General features: G+C 44.7%; 1 protein-coding gene across 1 annotated transcript in view; it reads right to left on the bottom strand.

Annotated features, from left to right (window-relative positions):
- Nucleotides 1–18,193, bottom strand: part of PAPPA (pappalysin 1) — a 243,570-nt gene that overhangs the window by 55,892 nt on the left and 169,485 nt on the right. The window contains exons 15-17 of the mRNA XM_082208779.1: nucleotides 11,062–11,245; nucleotides 6,757–6,967; nucleotides 4,459–4,630 (exon numbers count right to left, since the gene is read on the bottom strand). Coding sequence (XP_082064905.1) covers nucleotides 4,459–4,630; nucleotides 6,757–6,967; nucleotides 11,062–11,245 — 567 coding nt within the window. The remainder of the gene's footprint in view (nucleotides 1–4,458; nucleotides 4,631–6,756; nucleotides 6,968–11,061; nucleotides 11,246–18,193) is intronic.

Below are 18,193 nucleotides of genomic sequence, written 5' to 3'. Positions count from 1 at the left end.
ACACCATGAATGTTGCGTGAGGATTCCATCCCACAAACACGCTACATAGTTTGACACTTGTGCAAATAATGTATTTTGCTCTCCCATCTTTATAGATTTCCCAGTTGTTGGAAACCACAGGAGGGGAGACAGCTCTTGTGAGAACAGGATACCAGACTATGTGGGCCACTGGCCTGATCCAGCAGGACTCTTCTTATGTTCCCAGTGGGGCGATTTCCCATTCCCCCAAAGGCTTGAAGCAGTTTTCGACACAACCCTGAACTGTGAAACACAAACCCCATTACATCAGTGCATGTTTTCTGCACCAAACATAAGAGGCTGGTGTAACCAGGCTCTCAGGTGGCTGTAAGGCTGCCAAACAGCTCATGGGCACATTGACTGCCAACTTAGCTAAAACACACCAAGGGTGAGAGGTGGGGAGAAACTGGGCCTGCTAGATCTAAACACAGAAGAGTCAAAGTCTGAAGGGATGCTGATTGGTATGTGACGGTTTTACACAGACCAGATGCCAGACTTCTGTGTGGAAGGTTTGGGAAGAGAATATGCCAGTTGTTTGCATCTCTCACACAACACAGCATGGCACACACAGAACTGTTCTACTATGCACAGTTCTCAAAAAGGATGCTGTAGACCTGGAAACGGCACAAGGATGTACCCTACTAAGTTCTACTCAGATCAAACCCATTGAAATTGATGGACCTAAGTTAGTTGTGCCCATGCAAACCCACATTCACACTATAAATTTAAAGCACTATGATACCCATTTTGAACAGTCATGGCTTCCACCAAAGAATTATGGGAGCTGCAATGTGCTAAGGGTGCTGAGAATTGTTAAGAGAGCTGCAATTTCCTGGGTTGTCTGTGAAGAAGAACTGATTGCTAAACTACTCTGGGAACTACTTATCTGTGGGGGAAATAGCTGTCTCTTAACAACTCTTAGAATCCTTGGCAAAATACAGCTCCCAGAATTCTTTGGGAGAAGTCATGACTGTTCAGAGTGGTATCAGTGCTTTAAATGTATGGTGTGAATGTGGACTGAGTCCATTTAGTTCAGTATTGTCTACACTGACAGGCAGTCTTTTCCAGACCTACCTGGAGATGCCAGGGATTGAACGTGGGACCTTCTGCACGGAAAGTAGATGCTCTGGCACTGAGATACAGGCCTACTTTAATTAGGATTAACATTGGCTACAACCCATGGGAACGGGAGAAGGGGGCAACAGAAACAATGGGTTTGTAGAAGGTTTGGGGAGGTCTCTCTACATCTATGTGATGATGATGATGATGACGACCAAGTAGAGCTTCCTTGTTTGGGGGCAGTGCACCACTGCAAATGTTAAGTAGGGCTCCTGCTTGTGGGATTCTAAGAAGTGTCTGATTGGTCACTGTGTGAAATGGGATGATGGACTTGAGGCATTGGGTTCCAGTCTCATTGGACTGTTTGTTGTATTTTTTCATTCACTGCTTTAATTTATTGACAGTTTGTTTCATTTTTACTTTAAATGCTAATGAAGTTCATATTTATTATTTATTTATTGCACTTATGGCCCACCTTATTCTCCAAGCAGCTCAAGGTGGCATACATGGTTCTCCCCCTCCTCATTTAACGCCCCCCAACAGTATGTGGCCCTCCATGCCCTTCTGCCTGGCCCTTGGAACTTTCCCCTGGCCCCCTCTAATCTCCCTGGGCCATAACCTTCCCTGGTCTTGCTTCACGTCATCCTTGAGTGTTTTCGCCTGGCTGGAATATATCCCTGATTTGGGATAATGCTATTCACTTGTTCACAATGAAGGCAGAGAGAGATGTGCCTGGAAACTGGTGTTCTGTATCAGGTTGCCGTATTTCAAACAGTGGAAATCCAACTCTTTTTTTTTTTTTTTGCCCAAAGTAGTTGAATAGCAAATCACAGCCCTTGCCGTGGAAACAGTTTTACACCCCTGGACTGCATAGATCTTTGGTTGAGCAGGGCTTTCCTCATAAGATCAGGAGATAAGGGTGCCAACTTGAATAAAATATTGGGGGAGCAGCTATGCCCTGCCCCACATAATCGAACACACAATGCACATCAACTTTGGGGGGCCAGCCCCCTCAAATATTTTATTGCAGGGGCCAGAGCCCCCATGGCCCCTAAGAGTTGGCTCCTAAGTTGGGAGATAAGTTTAATCATAGCAAACTCGTTCTTCAGGTACTTGTGCTTTTGTATCTGAAATGGCACCTTTCATGCAACGAAAGGAGTATTTGGGTGGGGGAAGCCCAAGACATGAAGTTGCAGAAAAAAGCTTTATGGAAAAAACCCTAAGAGGTATCATGTGTGTGTTTGTGCGTAATATCAGAAGAAGTAGAACAAGGATTAGGTATGCTCAGTGGGCATGGGGGGGGCGGGGAGGGGATCCTGGAAAATGAGGGGGTAGGTGTGCAGTGGAGCATTCTGAAAAAGAGCAGGGCACTGCTGGCTGGCAACTTGTAGAAGGCTTTTTCAGTGCTGACACAGCACTTATGGGAAACTCTCTCCATAGAGGTTCACTTGGAGCCTTCATTACGGTCTTTTCAGTACCAGGTGAGATACTAATAGGCCACCTATTACAGGCTGCAAGATGAAACATAATCAGACACTGGAAAGATCTTTCTGGTACAACAGTAGATGATTGGTAGAAGACTAGAAAACAGCCCTTCTTGAGTCACAAACAAATATGTTACAGTTATCACGTGGGCAGATCACCTAGGCAGTGTGGTTTGACTTCATTACCAGAAAATGAACAATATCGCCCACCAGCCCTTAGCTCGATTTGGTTGATCTGAACCAATGCATCAACCTCTACCCCATGTATTAGCATTCTATTTTAACTCACCTGCAACATGAAAGAAAAGTAAATATTATTTAAACCAGCTTTTTCACAACTGTTAAGAGCCTCTGACACTTACCTACAATAATTGAGAACTAAACCAAAATATTGAGAGTATTTGGCTGTATGATATTGCTTATTAACAGCTAATTTCATCTTTCTTTCCTTTGTCTGATCTTCTTTATGAACTAAGAGTATATATGCTGACTAATGAGAATGAATCATTAGTCTGATACAGCACTGCAATGTGGCAAACCCAATATGTAGCTTTTGCCATGCATGAATGATATAAGACTGTTATGGCCTATTCAGCTATATTATCTGATGTAACTTTTGTAAAATCAAATAAAAATCTGTAGAAACAGTACCAGGTAAGGTAGAACATACTGATAGGTGACTAGTAGCCAGGGGTAGTGATCATATGGGCAGCTCTGTCAATGGAGGTTCAGGTAGCTTCCATTGCAGGACTGTCTTAAGGATATGTGGTGCTGGGGTGCAAAGATCCGCCTGCCCCCTCCAGGTTGCCCAGTCCCAGGTGCACAGGAGGGTGGAGCCGGCCGGCTACCTCAGTGTCTCACTGGCTCGGTCGCCCCCCAACTTGCGGCATAGAGCCGCCCGCAGCAGAAGAGCCCGCTGCGGCACTCCAACAGGTGGGCTCTTCCCTGCACCCAATTCTTGGGCCCCGGACTCTTGGCCTGGCACCCCTGAGAGCCCGGGTGCCCCGCATCCCTTGTGCCTATGGGTAAGACATCCCTGCTTCCATGACTAGAAATGCTTTTACCAACTGCAACTATGACCATTCTTGGACCAGGAAAACCTAGTCTCAGCAGTTCATGTGTTGGGTTACTTCAAGACTGGATTACTGCGAAGCAATCTAGATGGGGCTTTCCTCGTGCTTGATCTCGAAGCTGTGGTCACTGCAGAATGCTGCAGCATGATTGCTGATAGACGTGAGGCTTTGTCAGCACATATGACCTCTGTGCACAGATCTGAACTGGTTGCTGATTTGCTATTGGGCCAAGTTCAATATGTTACTACAGTATTAGCGATATAATGCCCTTAGGACCAGTTCGCCTATGAGATTGTCTCACCCCACATGTGCCCACTTGACTACTTCTATCAGGAGAACTGGCGCTACTACAAGTGTCACATAATACCCGTTCTGCATTTGTAAGAACTCAGTTGTTGAGTGTGGCAGCACCTGGACTTTAGAACTCTCTTTCTATTGAGGTCAAGCAGGCACATTCACTGTACACTTTCTGGCACCTGCTACAAACATCCTGTTTAGACAAGCCCACCAAGATGCTTAGAAAGCTGAGGTGAGTTGTAATTTTTCAGTATTTTAACTTCTATATGTTTTAAAGTACGGTTGTGGCTATTTCTTGATTTTACTGTTTTATCTTTTTCTCTAAACTGCTTTGATAGTTTTTAAAAGGCAATCAAGCGGTGTATACATTTTATGAAATAAAAGGAATGGATGGATGGATGGATGGATGGATGGATGAATAAAATGGGGCAATGTAACACGTCCTGGTGAGACCTTTTTGGGCATCGCTACAGAGGAAGGCTTTTCAGAAACCTGCAACGGCTTAGATCAGGTTGGAAGGGACTCACAGCTTGGGTGCCATCCTCTTCACACTTGATCCTGCACTCGCTGTTGAACTGGAAGCCATTGGTGCAGTGGTAGAGCCCGTAGAACTTGGAGGGTGGAGGTTCGCAGGTGACAGGTGTACAAGCTCCTTCTAGCCAAGTTCCATCTTGGCCACACTGGATCTTAAAGGCCCTCCTACAGTACATTGGGGGGGGGGAGAGAAGGTAAACAGGAGAGATGGTTGATTTATTTAACACGCAGCCTGAGTTCCGTAACATTTTCCCAAGCTGCCACCACAACAGACGTTTGTGTCCCTGACACTTCAGGACCATGGTGGTGGATTTATGCTGTGTGGTCTCCTAATGAAAACAACGACTATTTCCAAAGCTGCTGAAGTCCCCCCCCACTGAAAATCTTCACCCAGACCTTAAGGTCAGTGGCTATTTTTGATGTGGGTTTCTTTTTCTCCACTCACCATCCCCACTGAGTCATAAAACGTAGAATACCAGTAAACCTCTTTTTCCCACCAAGGTTCAAAGGGGACTCCCCAGGTTGCATATCAAAGAGGGTATTTCCAAAAGGAGGTTCCTAGCACAGAACTGGTTTGTGAATGCAATGGGTTATAGAGGCAGAATGAGAGGGGTGAGCTTTAATGGCTAGCATCTTCAATAAAGGAGCAGGTAACAAGAGGCTCCTGAGATAAACCATTAAATTGCATTCTCATGCAAAATTCCATGGAAGTCATCCTTGATGCTTTGCCCTTTTATGTGTGTACAGGGGAGGGTGGCGGAGGCCAGGATTGTGGTTGTTGCATTTAAGCGCTATGGAATTAGAGGACACTTTTTGCTCCCTTGATCCACTCCTGTTGTGCTCTCTTGCAACAGCTTATGCCTAGAACTCCGTCCCAGAACAGCTATGTGGCACTGCCTTTCTCCATTCCTTCAAAGGCCTCATTCTCATAAGCAACTAATAGAGGAGGCCAATTTGTTTTGGGCCTGTTCAAGACATCTGAAGAGCCCTGTGGTCTATCTAGTCCAGCATCCTGTTCTCACAAGTGGTCAACCATATACCTATAGGAAGCTCACAAACAGGACATGAATGCAATAGCATTCTCCAGATTCATGTGCCCCAGGCATTGGTATTCAGAGGTGATTTTGGGCCAGTAATGATTTCATAGAATCATAGAGCTGGAAGACAATGAGGGTCATCTAGTCCAACCCCCAATATGGGACTCAAACCCACAACTCTGAGATTAAGAGTTATTACAGGAGGCAACTGACCCACAATGACCACTAGACTTACTGTTAACACATTCTTCTATTAAAGCAGTCCAAGTTGGTAGCCTTCTCTATATATCATGTAGTGAATTTCCATAATTCACTTGTGCTATGTGAAGTCCTTCCTTCCTTCCTTCCTTCCTTCCTTCCTTCCTTCCTTCCTTCCTTCCTTCTTTCCCAGATCTCCCACTTCAGACTTTAGTGGGGAGCATACATGGAATGTCCTCCATTGCCATGGAGCCCATTTTTTAAAACCCTCTGCTTCATGCAGAAAAAGTCAGGTCACTTCCACACTATACATTTAAAGCTTCTGCCACCTTGTACAGTTATGTTCAGGCTCCCTGCCCCCTTCCCAAATAATCATGGGAACTGTAGTCTGCTAAGGGTACTAAGACTTATTAGGAAACCACTTAGAGAGCTACAATTCCCAGCGCCGTTTACAAACATTTTACCATGTGAGATAAGACTCAGCTGAGAGGTAGTGGCTAGGGATATATGGAACCCTTTGTCTCATTTTTCCAATTCTAAATTCAGTTTGCCACGTTTCTACAGCTATTTGCATTATATATTAAAAAAAACCTTCATGGAAATCTGTCATCACAATGCAAATTTCTTCTCAAAAACACTTTTTTTGCAAAAAAATTTTTTACTACTGTACAGATTTTTGTAAGGAATTCTCCCCTGCAGTCCAGTTCATATGTTATTTTCACAAGTACAGTCATGTTTATGCACACTTTCCCCCTAAAATATGCATTTTTGTAAATACTGTTTGACTGGAGAACTACACCACAAAATTAAGAGAACTGCAGAGTTTGAAGGATGGCTGTTCTCGTATTCCCCCTGAAAGTCCAAATTAGGTTTGCCTTTGCATACAAGCAGAATTAAATTTCTTCTCCGTTCCTGGTCAAGAAACTTCATGGCTAAGTAGAGATTTGAACCTGGGACTCCCAAGTCCTAGTCCAGCACTCTAACCAGTAACCCAGACTGATTGTAAATAATCAGTAATGAAAAGAGGCACAGCAACCTGTTGCAGTACCCACTTACTTCCTTGCCTTCCGAGAGGATCCTGGGACATGGTAACCTGGCTTGCATTTATACTTGCAAAAGGAACCAACTTTGTGTTTCTCTTCACGACAGCGAGCAGTTTGGAGGTCGGCACTGGGGACTAAAGGAGGAGCTGGGCACATCAGTTCACAGAGCGCCTCAGGAAAGGACCAGAGCCCATCTTCCAAGCATGTCAAGTTGCTGTTGTTCCCTGGACAGAGACGGAAGTGAGAGTGAGTTGTTATGTGAAGAGTAATGCATGCCGAAGAATTTGGTGAGCTGAAGGCTGTGTTAACTGGGGATGGTCTGACCCAGTATAAGGCAAACTCCTGTGTCCTTATGCTCTTTAGGTAAAGGACCATAGCTCACTGGCAAAGCATTTTATCCCAGCTTCAGTCTCTGACAACTCCAGGTAAGACTGCGAGAGACTCCCCATATGAAACGCTGGAGAGCCATTGCTAGTCAGTGGAGACGATATTAAGCTAGATGGACTAATGTTTTGGTTCAGAATAAAGCAGCTTCTTATTTTTAAAGAGTGTATAATTAAAGCAACATACATCTTCAAAACATCACCAAGCATCACATAAAACAGGGGAAGGGAGCTAGGTGTCTTCCCAATGTTCAGCATGGCTAATGGTCAGAGATGCTGAGAATTGTAGTCCAACAATATCTGGAGGGCCACAGGGTCCCCAAACTTATATAAAAAAGAAAATGAGTTCTGTATTTTGGAGTGTACTACTGAAGTGATTAGGCATGACTAACTTAGGTTCATAAACTATGGCGAGTCCACCCTGAGTAAAACTTAGCTGGCTGCAATCCGATAAAATTCAGAAATGGGGGGAAACAATATACATGTGGAGCTAAGCCAAAGCATGTTCCCCAATATACTAGCTTTCTATGTGCAGGGATGATGGTGAGCATTTCGTCAAGTGACACCCTCCCCCCCCCCGCATACAATCTACAGTGGTACAGCTCAGGCATGAGAAAGTTATTCACATTGTATATTCTGAAACAGAAACTTTTAGAAGCCGCCTTGTCAGTATTACAGGCCAGGTACTTACCAGGCAATGAAATGCCACTACAAAGTAGTTTTGTAAATTGTTTGGAGACCTTTATGTGAAACAACCAATTATCAAGTTTAAATAAAATAACAACAATATGTGATTGCCCAGTGTAACCTTTGGAAAAGTGGCAAGATTGCAAAGGATGATGGCATTATCACATATTGTGCCTTCTCTGAGCCAAGGGATTCATTTCATAGTCCTTACTTTATTCATGTCCACAGTAATCCAGGCCATAATGTCCTTCACATTGGGAGCTAGTAAGTGGTGTAGCATGGGGGGCAGCTACTGGGGTGATTCCCCTGGGCACAAAATTCTTAGAGGGCACAAATCGCACTATGCCACTAGGCTGCAGCAGTCCCGAAGTTGCCATGAGACTGGGAGGGGGCCCGGAAATGCATGGAGTGTGCAGAGCGCACGTCTCCCATGAGGCTGGGTGGGTTGCAAGAAGGGAGTCTGGCAGCTGGCCAAGGCCAAGCCCTCCCATGCTGTGGTGGAGCCCCTTGTCACTGCCCTCCTTCTTTGGCCCCTCAAGTCCTTTGCTTGTAAGCACTGCACGCCACATGCTTCTCCTGCCATGATTGGTGCCACCGCCATGTGCCCGGGGTTGCTGCTGTGCCTGGTGCCTCCCTTGGCTCCCTCCTGCCCCTGCTTTGGGACAGAGGTTGCTGGAGGCCTTACGGCACTACAGAACTCCCAACCCAGGCCCCTATATGGGAGCAGGCAGCTGTAGGCATGGAGGGGCACAGCAGGAGCACCTAGCATGGAAGAAGAAATGACTGCACAAGCCTATAGAAAGTTGACATATACAAATCAGGTCACAGGTCTATCTATTGTCTATACTGACTGGTAGCAGCTCTCCAGGTGTTCAGGTAGGGATGTCTCTAGTCATGCCTTGAGATGTTGGGGATTGAACCTGCGACCTCCTCACAGAGCTCTAATTCTAAGTGTGGTTTAACTGTCAATCCTTCTTTCCAGAGAACTCTGAGAACTGTAGTTCTTTGAAGAGACACTGGATCTCCGAACAACCCTCAGCATCCCTGACAAATTAGTTCCTACGATTTTTTGAGGGAACCATGGCTGTTTAAAGTGGCATGATACTGCTTCAAATGCATAGTGCAGATGGGAGCCTGTTGCATGGGAGTCTGTTGTGCTGGATTTGCGAACAAGGTAAGTAAACCACAGTTTAGAATTTTGGGCTTTGGGGGGTCCCTGAATACTTTTTGTTTCTTTTAACAAATCTGACGTTTTACGTTATCTGTTAAAATAAATGAATAAGTAAAAGAAACAGAGAAACTCTAAGAAAGACAATATTGTTCTGATATGAAAAAAATAAACTTAATGGCTACACAATTATTTGTTAATCTGTGTAGAAATAACTATAATATAGTTTACATATAAGCTAAGTAAGAAATCATGAGGTATTTTCATTTAAAGGAACTACTTTAAAAACCTCCAGAGACACAGAGTCCACCTTGGAAGTAGTAAACTCTTTTTGAGCTTCTTAAACAGAGACTGAATGGTCAACTTCAAGGGCTTCAGACGCAAAGCTTCCCCCCCCAAAAAAAATCTCAAACTAGAGAACGGTTTTTCAGACATTTCAGCGATTTTCAACCAGACGCTACATATGGGCTTATTGCAAATAGGTGGGAAGGTTAATGCTATGTTGCCTCTTAAACCTGACTCAGTTTAGGGGTTCCACATGTCTTAATCTAGTGGCAGGAGTCAATGAAGAGAAAGACAAGAATGAAGGAAAAGAAAGAAGCAGGGATGCTCAGATGTTCGCCTGGAAAAGGGGGGGGGGAGCAAGAGGGCTTCTGTATCTTTTCCCCTCCCAACAGCCATGAGGCGTTGAGGTATTTTTGTACAGTTCTGAAAAGCTCCCTTCCTGGTCCAGCGGCTTTGTTTTTCTCCTGTCTGACTCACACAGCATGTCCGCAGTCCAGCGCAGATGATCTCATACTTGCTACGGCAGGGTGATGAACTGTGACATTAAAAAACAGTGGTTTGTGTGACATCAGTGGTCAAATTAAGGAGTGAGTCATCCCAGCTTCCCGACTCAAGGAGCTTGCTGGCTGAGCCCTGTTAGTCATCGTTTTGTGATTTGGCGCCCAGAACTTCTTTTTCTCCTCCCCACCCCCCATTTCACTTTTGACAGCTACCGGTCCAAGTGTTGCCGTAATGCTCAAGTTGCAAGCAGGGTGGGTTTCAGGCTACTTCAGAATGCCGAAAGCAGCCTCTTCTTGGTCAGACCAAGAGCCTGCGCTTAGACCAGGATCTTTTCTCAGAAGCCAACAGACATTTCTCAGCTTTCCAGCCACAATCCAGAAAGCTTGCACCTCAAACATCTGAGTTCAAATTTATTCCATGAATATGCAGGCTGGACCAATGTTGCTCTTTCCAGGCTTTGCTTGTGGACAATGCTTTCTCACATTCTATGGAGCTGGGCTGTTGGGTGGTTCCTCGCGTGGTGAAACGTGAAGGGGCTGCAGCTCAGTGGTAGAGCATCTGCTTTGCACGCAGAAGGAAACTGAAGGTAGAGCTGGGAGCATCTCCTGCCTGAAGTTCCTGGAGAGCCACTGTCAGTCACTGTATCCAATACTGTGCTAGATGACCCAATTGTCTGACTCTGTATCTGGCAACTTCCTGTGATCCTATGTATCTATGTTGCAGTTTCGTATAATGCTGAGATATTATTTTTTAAAAAATGTTAAGTGGTTTAGAAATGCTTTTAAATAAAAATAAATAAACATTCCTTTACTTGCACATTTTAGAGTAGAATTGGGAATAGGTTTACGAAAGAACATGCACAAAATTATAGTGGGCTGGAAATAAAACAGATCTACCTCCATTACATTTGTAGGCATTGGCTGATAGGAACTGGCTCTTGATAAGGGCTCAGCAGACTGAGTGCTTAGTCAGGTGGCAGAGATAGTACTGAAGCCTATGTGGTGCCTTGTGGAGCAGAGCTCAATATGCAAGGTTTAAGGGTTGTCGGTGTGCACGTGTGTGCTTTACAACCAAGCAATATATAAATTTTGTGAATGAAAGAAAGAAAGAAAGAAAGAAAGAAGGAAAGGTAAAGAAGGAAAGGTAGGCAGAGATCAGGTATTGCTGGGACACAAGGCACTGAAGCCTGGGAGCAGTGCTAGGAGGCAACACACACAACACGGTAGCCTACCCACACTTGCATGTAACACTGAAGCATAAGGGTCCATTTTATGGTTGTGTCCTTCCTGCTTACCCTTCAGCTGGGCAGGAGGCTTACAAGTGAAAGAACATCTCTTGCCAAAGGTGGTGCCCTCACTGCAGTTGAAGGTGGCTGGGTAGACATGATACTGGTCAGGGATCCCACAGTCCACAGGCTCACAGGCTACCTGCTTGCTCCACTTCCCATCCACACAGGTCATGGTGACACTGGGCTCCACCTGAAAAAGAAAGCATGGACTCACTAAGAGCTGAATGAGACACGGTGGGAGCCCCCAAAACCATTTGTTGCCATTGCCCCAAATGCTTGTAAATTGGGTTTCAGCCCATGGCCACTTGTCTTTTTTTTGGTGGGGGGCAATTATTTTTTATTGGTTCTCCATAATTTTTAACAAATTATCACCAGATTGGTACAAAATAGTACAAATTTAATACAAATTTAAAAGCTGACTTCCCATTTCCTCAGATGTTTCCTTTCTCTTTTTCTCCATGCGTTGCTGCTCCTAGTACAACAACCTTTCCAACTTTATGTCAAAATTCATTCATCCCTTCTCCCTGCACGTCACCTGAACAAGTACCAATTTCTGCTTTGACTTTTATACATTGTTATAACAGGTCAGCGGGCAACCTTCACCATGTCCAAGTTCCCTTTCCTATAGATGATTTATTTTTTTATTATGTCATGGAGTGGAAGAGCAGTACTATTGGAACACACAATGCAAGCTTCCCACCATCAGGATGCAGAATGGAAACAGATGCTACATGATAGGCAAGAGCCAATGTAGTCTGGTGGTTAAAGTGTTGGACTAGGACCTGAGACACCAATTCCCCATCTAACCCAGCATCCTATTCTCACAGTGGCCAACCAGATGCTTCAATAGGAAACTTGCATGCAGAATCTGAGCATAAGAGCACTTTCCCCTCCTGTGGTTTCCAGCAACTGGTATTCAGATGTACTGCTGTCTCCAGCTGTGGAGGCACGGTAGAGACACCATGGCTAGTAGCTTCCAATAGATCTTCTTCTCCATGAATTTGTCTTATCCTCTTCTACTGCCATCTAGGTTGGTGGCCATCACTGTCTAATGCAGTAGTAAGTTCCAGAGTTTAAACGAGCTGTGCGAAGAAGTACTTTCTCTTCTCTCTCCTCAATCTTCCAACATTTAGCTTCATTGGATGCCTATGAGTTCTAGTGTTAGAGAGGAAGACGAACTTTTCTCTATCCACTTTCTCCATGTCTTGCGTAATCTTATAAACCTCTATCTTGTCACCTCTTGTTCACCTTTTCTCTAAACTAAAAAGTCCCAAATGCTGCAACCTTTATTCATAGGAGAGTCACTCCATCCCCTTGATCATTTTGGTTGCCCTTTTCCAAACCTTCTCCAACCTTACAATATTCTTTCTGAGATTAGGTGACCAAAACTGTACACGGTATTCCAAATGCGGTTGTGCCATACATTTTTATAACAGCAATAAATCAACAGGTTTATTTTAAATTCCTTCCCTAATGATCCCTATCGTGGAGTTTGCCTTCTTCGCCACACCCTGAGCTAGAATATTCATTTAGCTAACTACTATGACCCCAAGGTCTCATTCCTGCTCAGACACTGCCAATTCAGACCCCATGAGTATGTATATGAAATTAACTTTTAAAAATTTGCCCTGACATGCATCACTTTACACTTGTTTACACTGAATTGCAATTGTCATTTTATTGGCCATTCACTCAGTTTGGAGAGATCCTTTTGTAGCTTTTCACAATCTTTTTGTTATAGTGACCCTAAAAATCTAGTATCGTCAGGCAACTTGGCCATATCATTGCTCACTCCTAACTCTAGCTCATTTATGAACAAGTTTAAACACATAGATCCCTTGGGGACTCTGCTTTCGATATCTTCCCAATCATATAACTATCAGTTTAGACCTGTTCTTCACTTCATGCAACTTAACAAATTCCTGGTCAAACCTTTTTTTTTCTCCAAGCATTTTGAAAGTCCAGGTTACTATGTCATCTGGATCGCCTCTACTTGTATGCTTATTGACACTCTCAAAGAGTTATAATAGGTTTGTGAGACAGAACTTTCTCTTGCAGAAGCCATGCCGCCTCTGCTCCAGTCGGACTTGTTCTTCTATATGCTTGGTTATTTTATTTTTAACAATACTTTCCACCATTTTTCCTGGGACAGACATTAGGTTAACTGGCCTGTAATTTCCAGGATTCCCCCCAGATCTCTCTCTTATTAAAAATGGTGCCACATTGGCTACTTCCCAGTCCTTAGATATGGAGGCTGATCTGAGAGACAAGCTACATATCTTTTTGTTAGACGATCAGTGATTTCACATTTGTGTTCTTTGAGAACTCCCAGCTGGATGCCATCCAGACCCAGCAATTTGTCAGTTTTCATTTTGTCTATTAGGCTTCACTGTTCATCTCTTGTCACCGCTACCTGCCTCAGGTAGGGCAGGGAGAGATCCCTGCCCGAAATCCCAGAGACCGATTGCAAGTCAACAAAGACAATACTGAACTAAAGGTAAAGGTACCCCTGCCCGAACGGGCCAGTCTTGACAGACTGTGGGATTTGTGCGCCCATCTCACATTTATTGGCCGGGGGCCAGCGCTGTCCGGGGACACTTCCGGGTCACGTGGCCAGCGTGACATCGCTGCTCTGGCGAGCCAGAGCCGCACACGGAACGCCGTTTACCTTCCCGCTGGTAAGCGGTACCTATTTATCTACTTGCACCCGGAGGTGCTTTCGAACTGCTAGGTGGGCAGGCGCTGGGACCGAACAGCGGGAGCGCACCCCGCCGCGGGGATTCGAACCGCCGACCTTTCGATCGGCAAGCCCTAGGCGTTGAGGCTTTAGCCCACAGTGCCACCCGCGCCCGTTTAATACTGAACTAGATGGACGAATGGTCTGACTTTGTATAAGGCCACTTACTAGTTCCTATATCAGGGGTCAGAAAACTTTTTCAGTAGGGGGCCAGTCCACTGTCTCTCAGACCTTGTGGGGGGCCAGACTAAATTTTGAAAAAGAAAAAAAAGAACGAATTCCTGTGCCCCACAAATAACCCAGAGATGCATTTTAAGTAAAAGGACACATTCTACTCATGTAAAAACACACTGATTCCTGGACCGTCCGTGGGCCGGATTGAGAAGGTGATTGGGCCGGATTCAGCCCCCAGGCTTTAGTTTCCTCTCCATGTCCTATATGAACAATCTGAGCCAAACAGAACATACGTGGAATGGTTAAATGGCAACACCTACCACACAGCTGACTGGGACACTGTGAAACTATGTGTGCCCCCCCCCCAGCAAGGGGGGGGGAGAAGAGAGATCTGATTCAGGTCTGGCAATGTCGGGAGTCTGGTTCTGCCAAGCATTGATGTGTGCTTATGAAAGCATGGGGAATTTTTCCAGCATACATCAAAGGGAAGCTGAGTCCCCATTTGCCAAGGCACCCTAATAGTTTCAACAGCTTGGGACCTATCTGCTTTTGATATATGGCTGCTTTTGGATGGGAAAAGCAGCCTTACAGCACACCTCCTGTCTAAGGAAGACAGGCAGTTCCCCAAATGGACACTTCCCCCTGCAGAGTTTTCCAAGCCAGTAAACTGATGCAAAACAAGGAATGCCTCCTATAAATTGGACTAAGGAATTGGTGCAGTTTGGAATCTTTCAAGACCTCAAGTTTAGTTTATTTGGTCTACAGACCATAAATGTCATATACAGCATAGGATGATCAGGAGTGAAAAGACAACAATCCACAAATCTATGCCCCTCTTTCAAAGTTGTCTAATTTTCTTCTAAAGCCCTCTCAGCCAGTGGCTATGTTATCGGATCTTGTGACAGCACTTTTTTTTTTTTTATTAAAGGGAATGCTAACTTAATTATAAAAGATGCAAAGGCTGCAATCCTATGCTGACTTACCTGGGAGTAAGCCCCATTGAATTCAGTGGAGCTGAATCTATTTACAGTGGTACCTCGGGTTAAGAACTTAATTCGTTCCGGAGGTCCGTTCTTAACCTGAAACTGTTCTTAACCTGAAGCACCACTTTAGCTAATGGGGCCTCCCGCTGCGCTGCCACTGCGCGATTTCTGTTCTCATCCTGAAGCAAAGTTCTTAACTCGAGGTACTATTTCTGGGTTAGCGGAGTCTGTAACCTGAAGCGTCTGTAACCTGAAGCGTCTGTAACCCGAGGTACCACTGTATTTATTTCGAAGCATTTGTAAAAATAAATAAATAAATAAATAAATAAATAAATAAATAAATAAAATGTAAAAGCACAAATGGTTAAATAGATAAAAGAAGAAAATCAAGAAAAAAATCACAAGCCTACTTTAAAACATACAAAAGTTACAATCCTAAAATTGATTAAAATTACCTCTGTTCTGTAAGCATCTGGATAGGCTTGCCTAAACAAAACTGTTTTTAGCAAGCACTGAAAAGAGTACAGTGAAGGCACTGCTGGATCTCAATAGACAGGGAGTTTAAAAGTCCAGGTGTTATTGATGAGCTTTCCGAATTATACACCCTTCCAGACATACCTTCTGCAGTGCTATAGTTTGTGAATTCTTCATGCATTTAGTTTTAGTGCAAATTTATCCCAATGTGCGCATTTTTGCAAGTTCTCCCCCCTAATACATTACTGCATGCTATTTCCACAAACACAAAGCATTTTAATGCAAACCTTCCCGTAACATACATATCTTTATTAATTTTGGGGGGGTAAACATTTGGTTTGAGAGCTGCCTTACACAATGTAGAGAAGAGTGAATTCAGAAACTGGCTGCATTTTGGGAATAGCGGTTTAGGGAGTTTCATATAGAAATGGAACTGATTTCTCCCCATAACTAGGCTGTTATCCAGTAGAATATCCTCTGTTATCTTTAACCAATAATATGGTAACAGTAATGCATACCCTACAGAACACACACAAACCCTTTGTAGTGCTGCTTGTTTGCAAAATCCATCCGCTGCCCCTTTCAACTGGACCCTCTACAGTCCCTTTCCCCCAAAGAACTGGCTGCTGCGTTCTGAAAGAGGAGCCTCAAATTGAACCCACATGAGGCTGGCCTTTTCTCTCTCCCTCTCAGCTCCCGCATGATTGATTAATTTTTTACAGAGCATTAAGGAGCTGTCAAGTTTTAAGCAGCACCTCCTGACCACAGAGGCAGCAGAGGAGGAGAGGCTGTGATGACACCAAGCCACCAACTGAGAGAGTGGCAGCTTGTTACTAAACAGGGGTGGGGGTCGCAGAGGCAAGAGGTGGGAAACAGGGAGGAAGTTCAACCATCAAACAAATGACACAGGCAAAGAAGCACATGCACTATTGGATTGCGATTATTGCAGGGGGGGGATTTTAGTCAGTGGCAAAGCTCTTATCAGTACACAAAAATGAATTCCAAACCCTTGATGGACAATGTGCGCGCGCGTGCATGTGCTTGTGAAATTACAGTGTATGTGTGTGCAAGCAAAATCGCTTGTGATGCTGAGAGCTGCATGCAAAGGCCCTCTCAGAATTCTGCACCTGATTTGCAGGCAGGCAAATGGAAGAACCACAGCTTACTGGTAGAGCGTTTGCTTTGCATGAGGTGAGACCCAGGTCAGATCCTCGGCATCGCCAGGCATGGCTGGAAATATTCCTTGTCTGCATACATTGGTGAGCTGCGCCACTCACTGTAGACAATACTGAGCTAGGTGGACCAATGTTCTGACTCAGGCAGTTCCCTAGGTGTTCTGAACTCAGGATCCCAGCCATTGTATTGGAGAAGGGCTGTTGCTCAGTGGTAAAATGCAGACCCTTTCACATGCAGAAGGTTCCAGGTTCAATCCACAGCACATCCAAATAAGGTGGGGAGAGACACACGTATGAAAACCCTGAAGAACCACTTCCCATCAATGTAGACAATACTGAGCTAGGTGGACCCACAATCTGGCTCTGCATAAGGCAGCCCCCTATGTTCCAAAGTGAACAATTCACCAACCTCCTCCAAGAGTGTGGAATATTTTTTTCCAGAATATAGAGGCCTCATCCACATAATGCAGTTAAAGCTCTATGATATAGTGGTACCTCGGATTACAGATGCTTTGGGTTACAAACTCCACTAACCAGGAAGTGGTTGCTCCGGGTTAAGAACTTTGCCCCAGGATAAGAACAGAAATTTCACACCAGCGGCACAGCGGCAACAGGAGGCCTCATTAGCGAAAGCACGTCTCAGGTTAAGAACTGTTTCAGGTTAAGAACGGACCTCTGGAACAAATTAAGTTCTTAACCCGAGGTACCACTGTACAACTGTTACAGTCATGGCTTTCCGCAAAGCATCCTGGAAACTGTGGCTTATTAAGGTTTCTGATGGTTGTGAGGAGACCTCCCTTCCCCTCACAGAGCTACAGTTCCTAGAGAATATGTACTGATTGCTTTCTTCCCTTATCTCTTTCTTTCTGCCCTCACCTGCTCTCTCCTTGTTCCCTCCCCCCCTTGCCATTTGAATGAAATTAGGCTGAGGGACACATTAAATTCAGCCAAGGGCCACAGGTTGCCCACCCCACCATAGATCCTGGAGCAGGGAGATATTTTTCTACGTGTGTTAAAAAGAAAGAAATCAGCAGCTTGCACCCATTGGGATCAGCTCTTTCTCTATGTTTACTCAATGAAAAGAAAAGGAAGCAGTCGCATATGTGGAAAGGGCAAGTGCAATTAATATTTCCTCAACATTTCCTTAGTTCAAATCAAAAGTCAATGGTCCATTACCGCTGGCTTTGCTTATTAATTGGCCACTGTCTGTAGACACCAGCAAAGCCCTCTCCTGTGTGCCGTAGCACATTATGAGGGCTAGGGAAATAAGCAAGGTCACCTCTTATTTCTGCATGGCATGGAGATGGCAAGAGACAGCAGGAGTTTCTCTCTAACATTGCTGCTTCTGGATATGAGACCTTCAGGCTAGGGCCTGAGTGTCCTGTTCACCAAAGTTTTGGGGTGCATTCGCCTCTGGTGAGCTGGCGAGTGGATTTGTAGATGCTGGCCTAGGTTAATGTCTGCATTGTGAAGAACTTAAGCAAAGCCCTCCTAGATCAGGCTAAAAGCCCAGTCAGTCCAGCATCCTTTTTCTCACAGTGGCTAGCCAGATATCTACAGGAAGCCAACAAGGAGGACCAGAGCATAACAGCACT

This window comes from Podarcis vaucheri, assembly GCF_965113315.1.
Source record: "Podarcis vaucheri genome assembly, chromosome: Z".
In the NCBI taxonomy this organism is placed as follows: domain Eukaryota; kingdom Metazoa; phylum Chordata; class Lepidosauria; order Squamata; family Lacertidae; genus Podarcis; species Podarcis vaucheri.
Note: the sequence above shows the minus strand (reverse complement) of the source record. Positions and strands in the feature narration are given on the sequence as shown.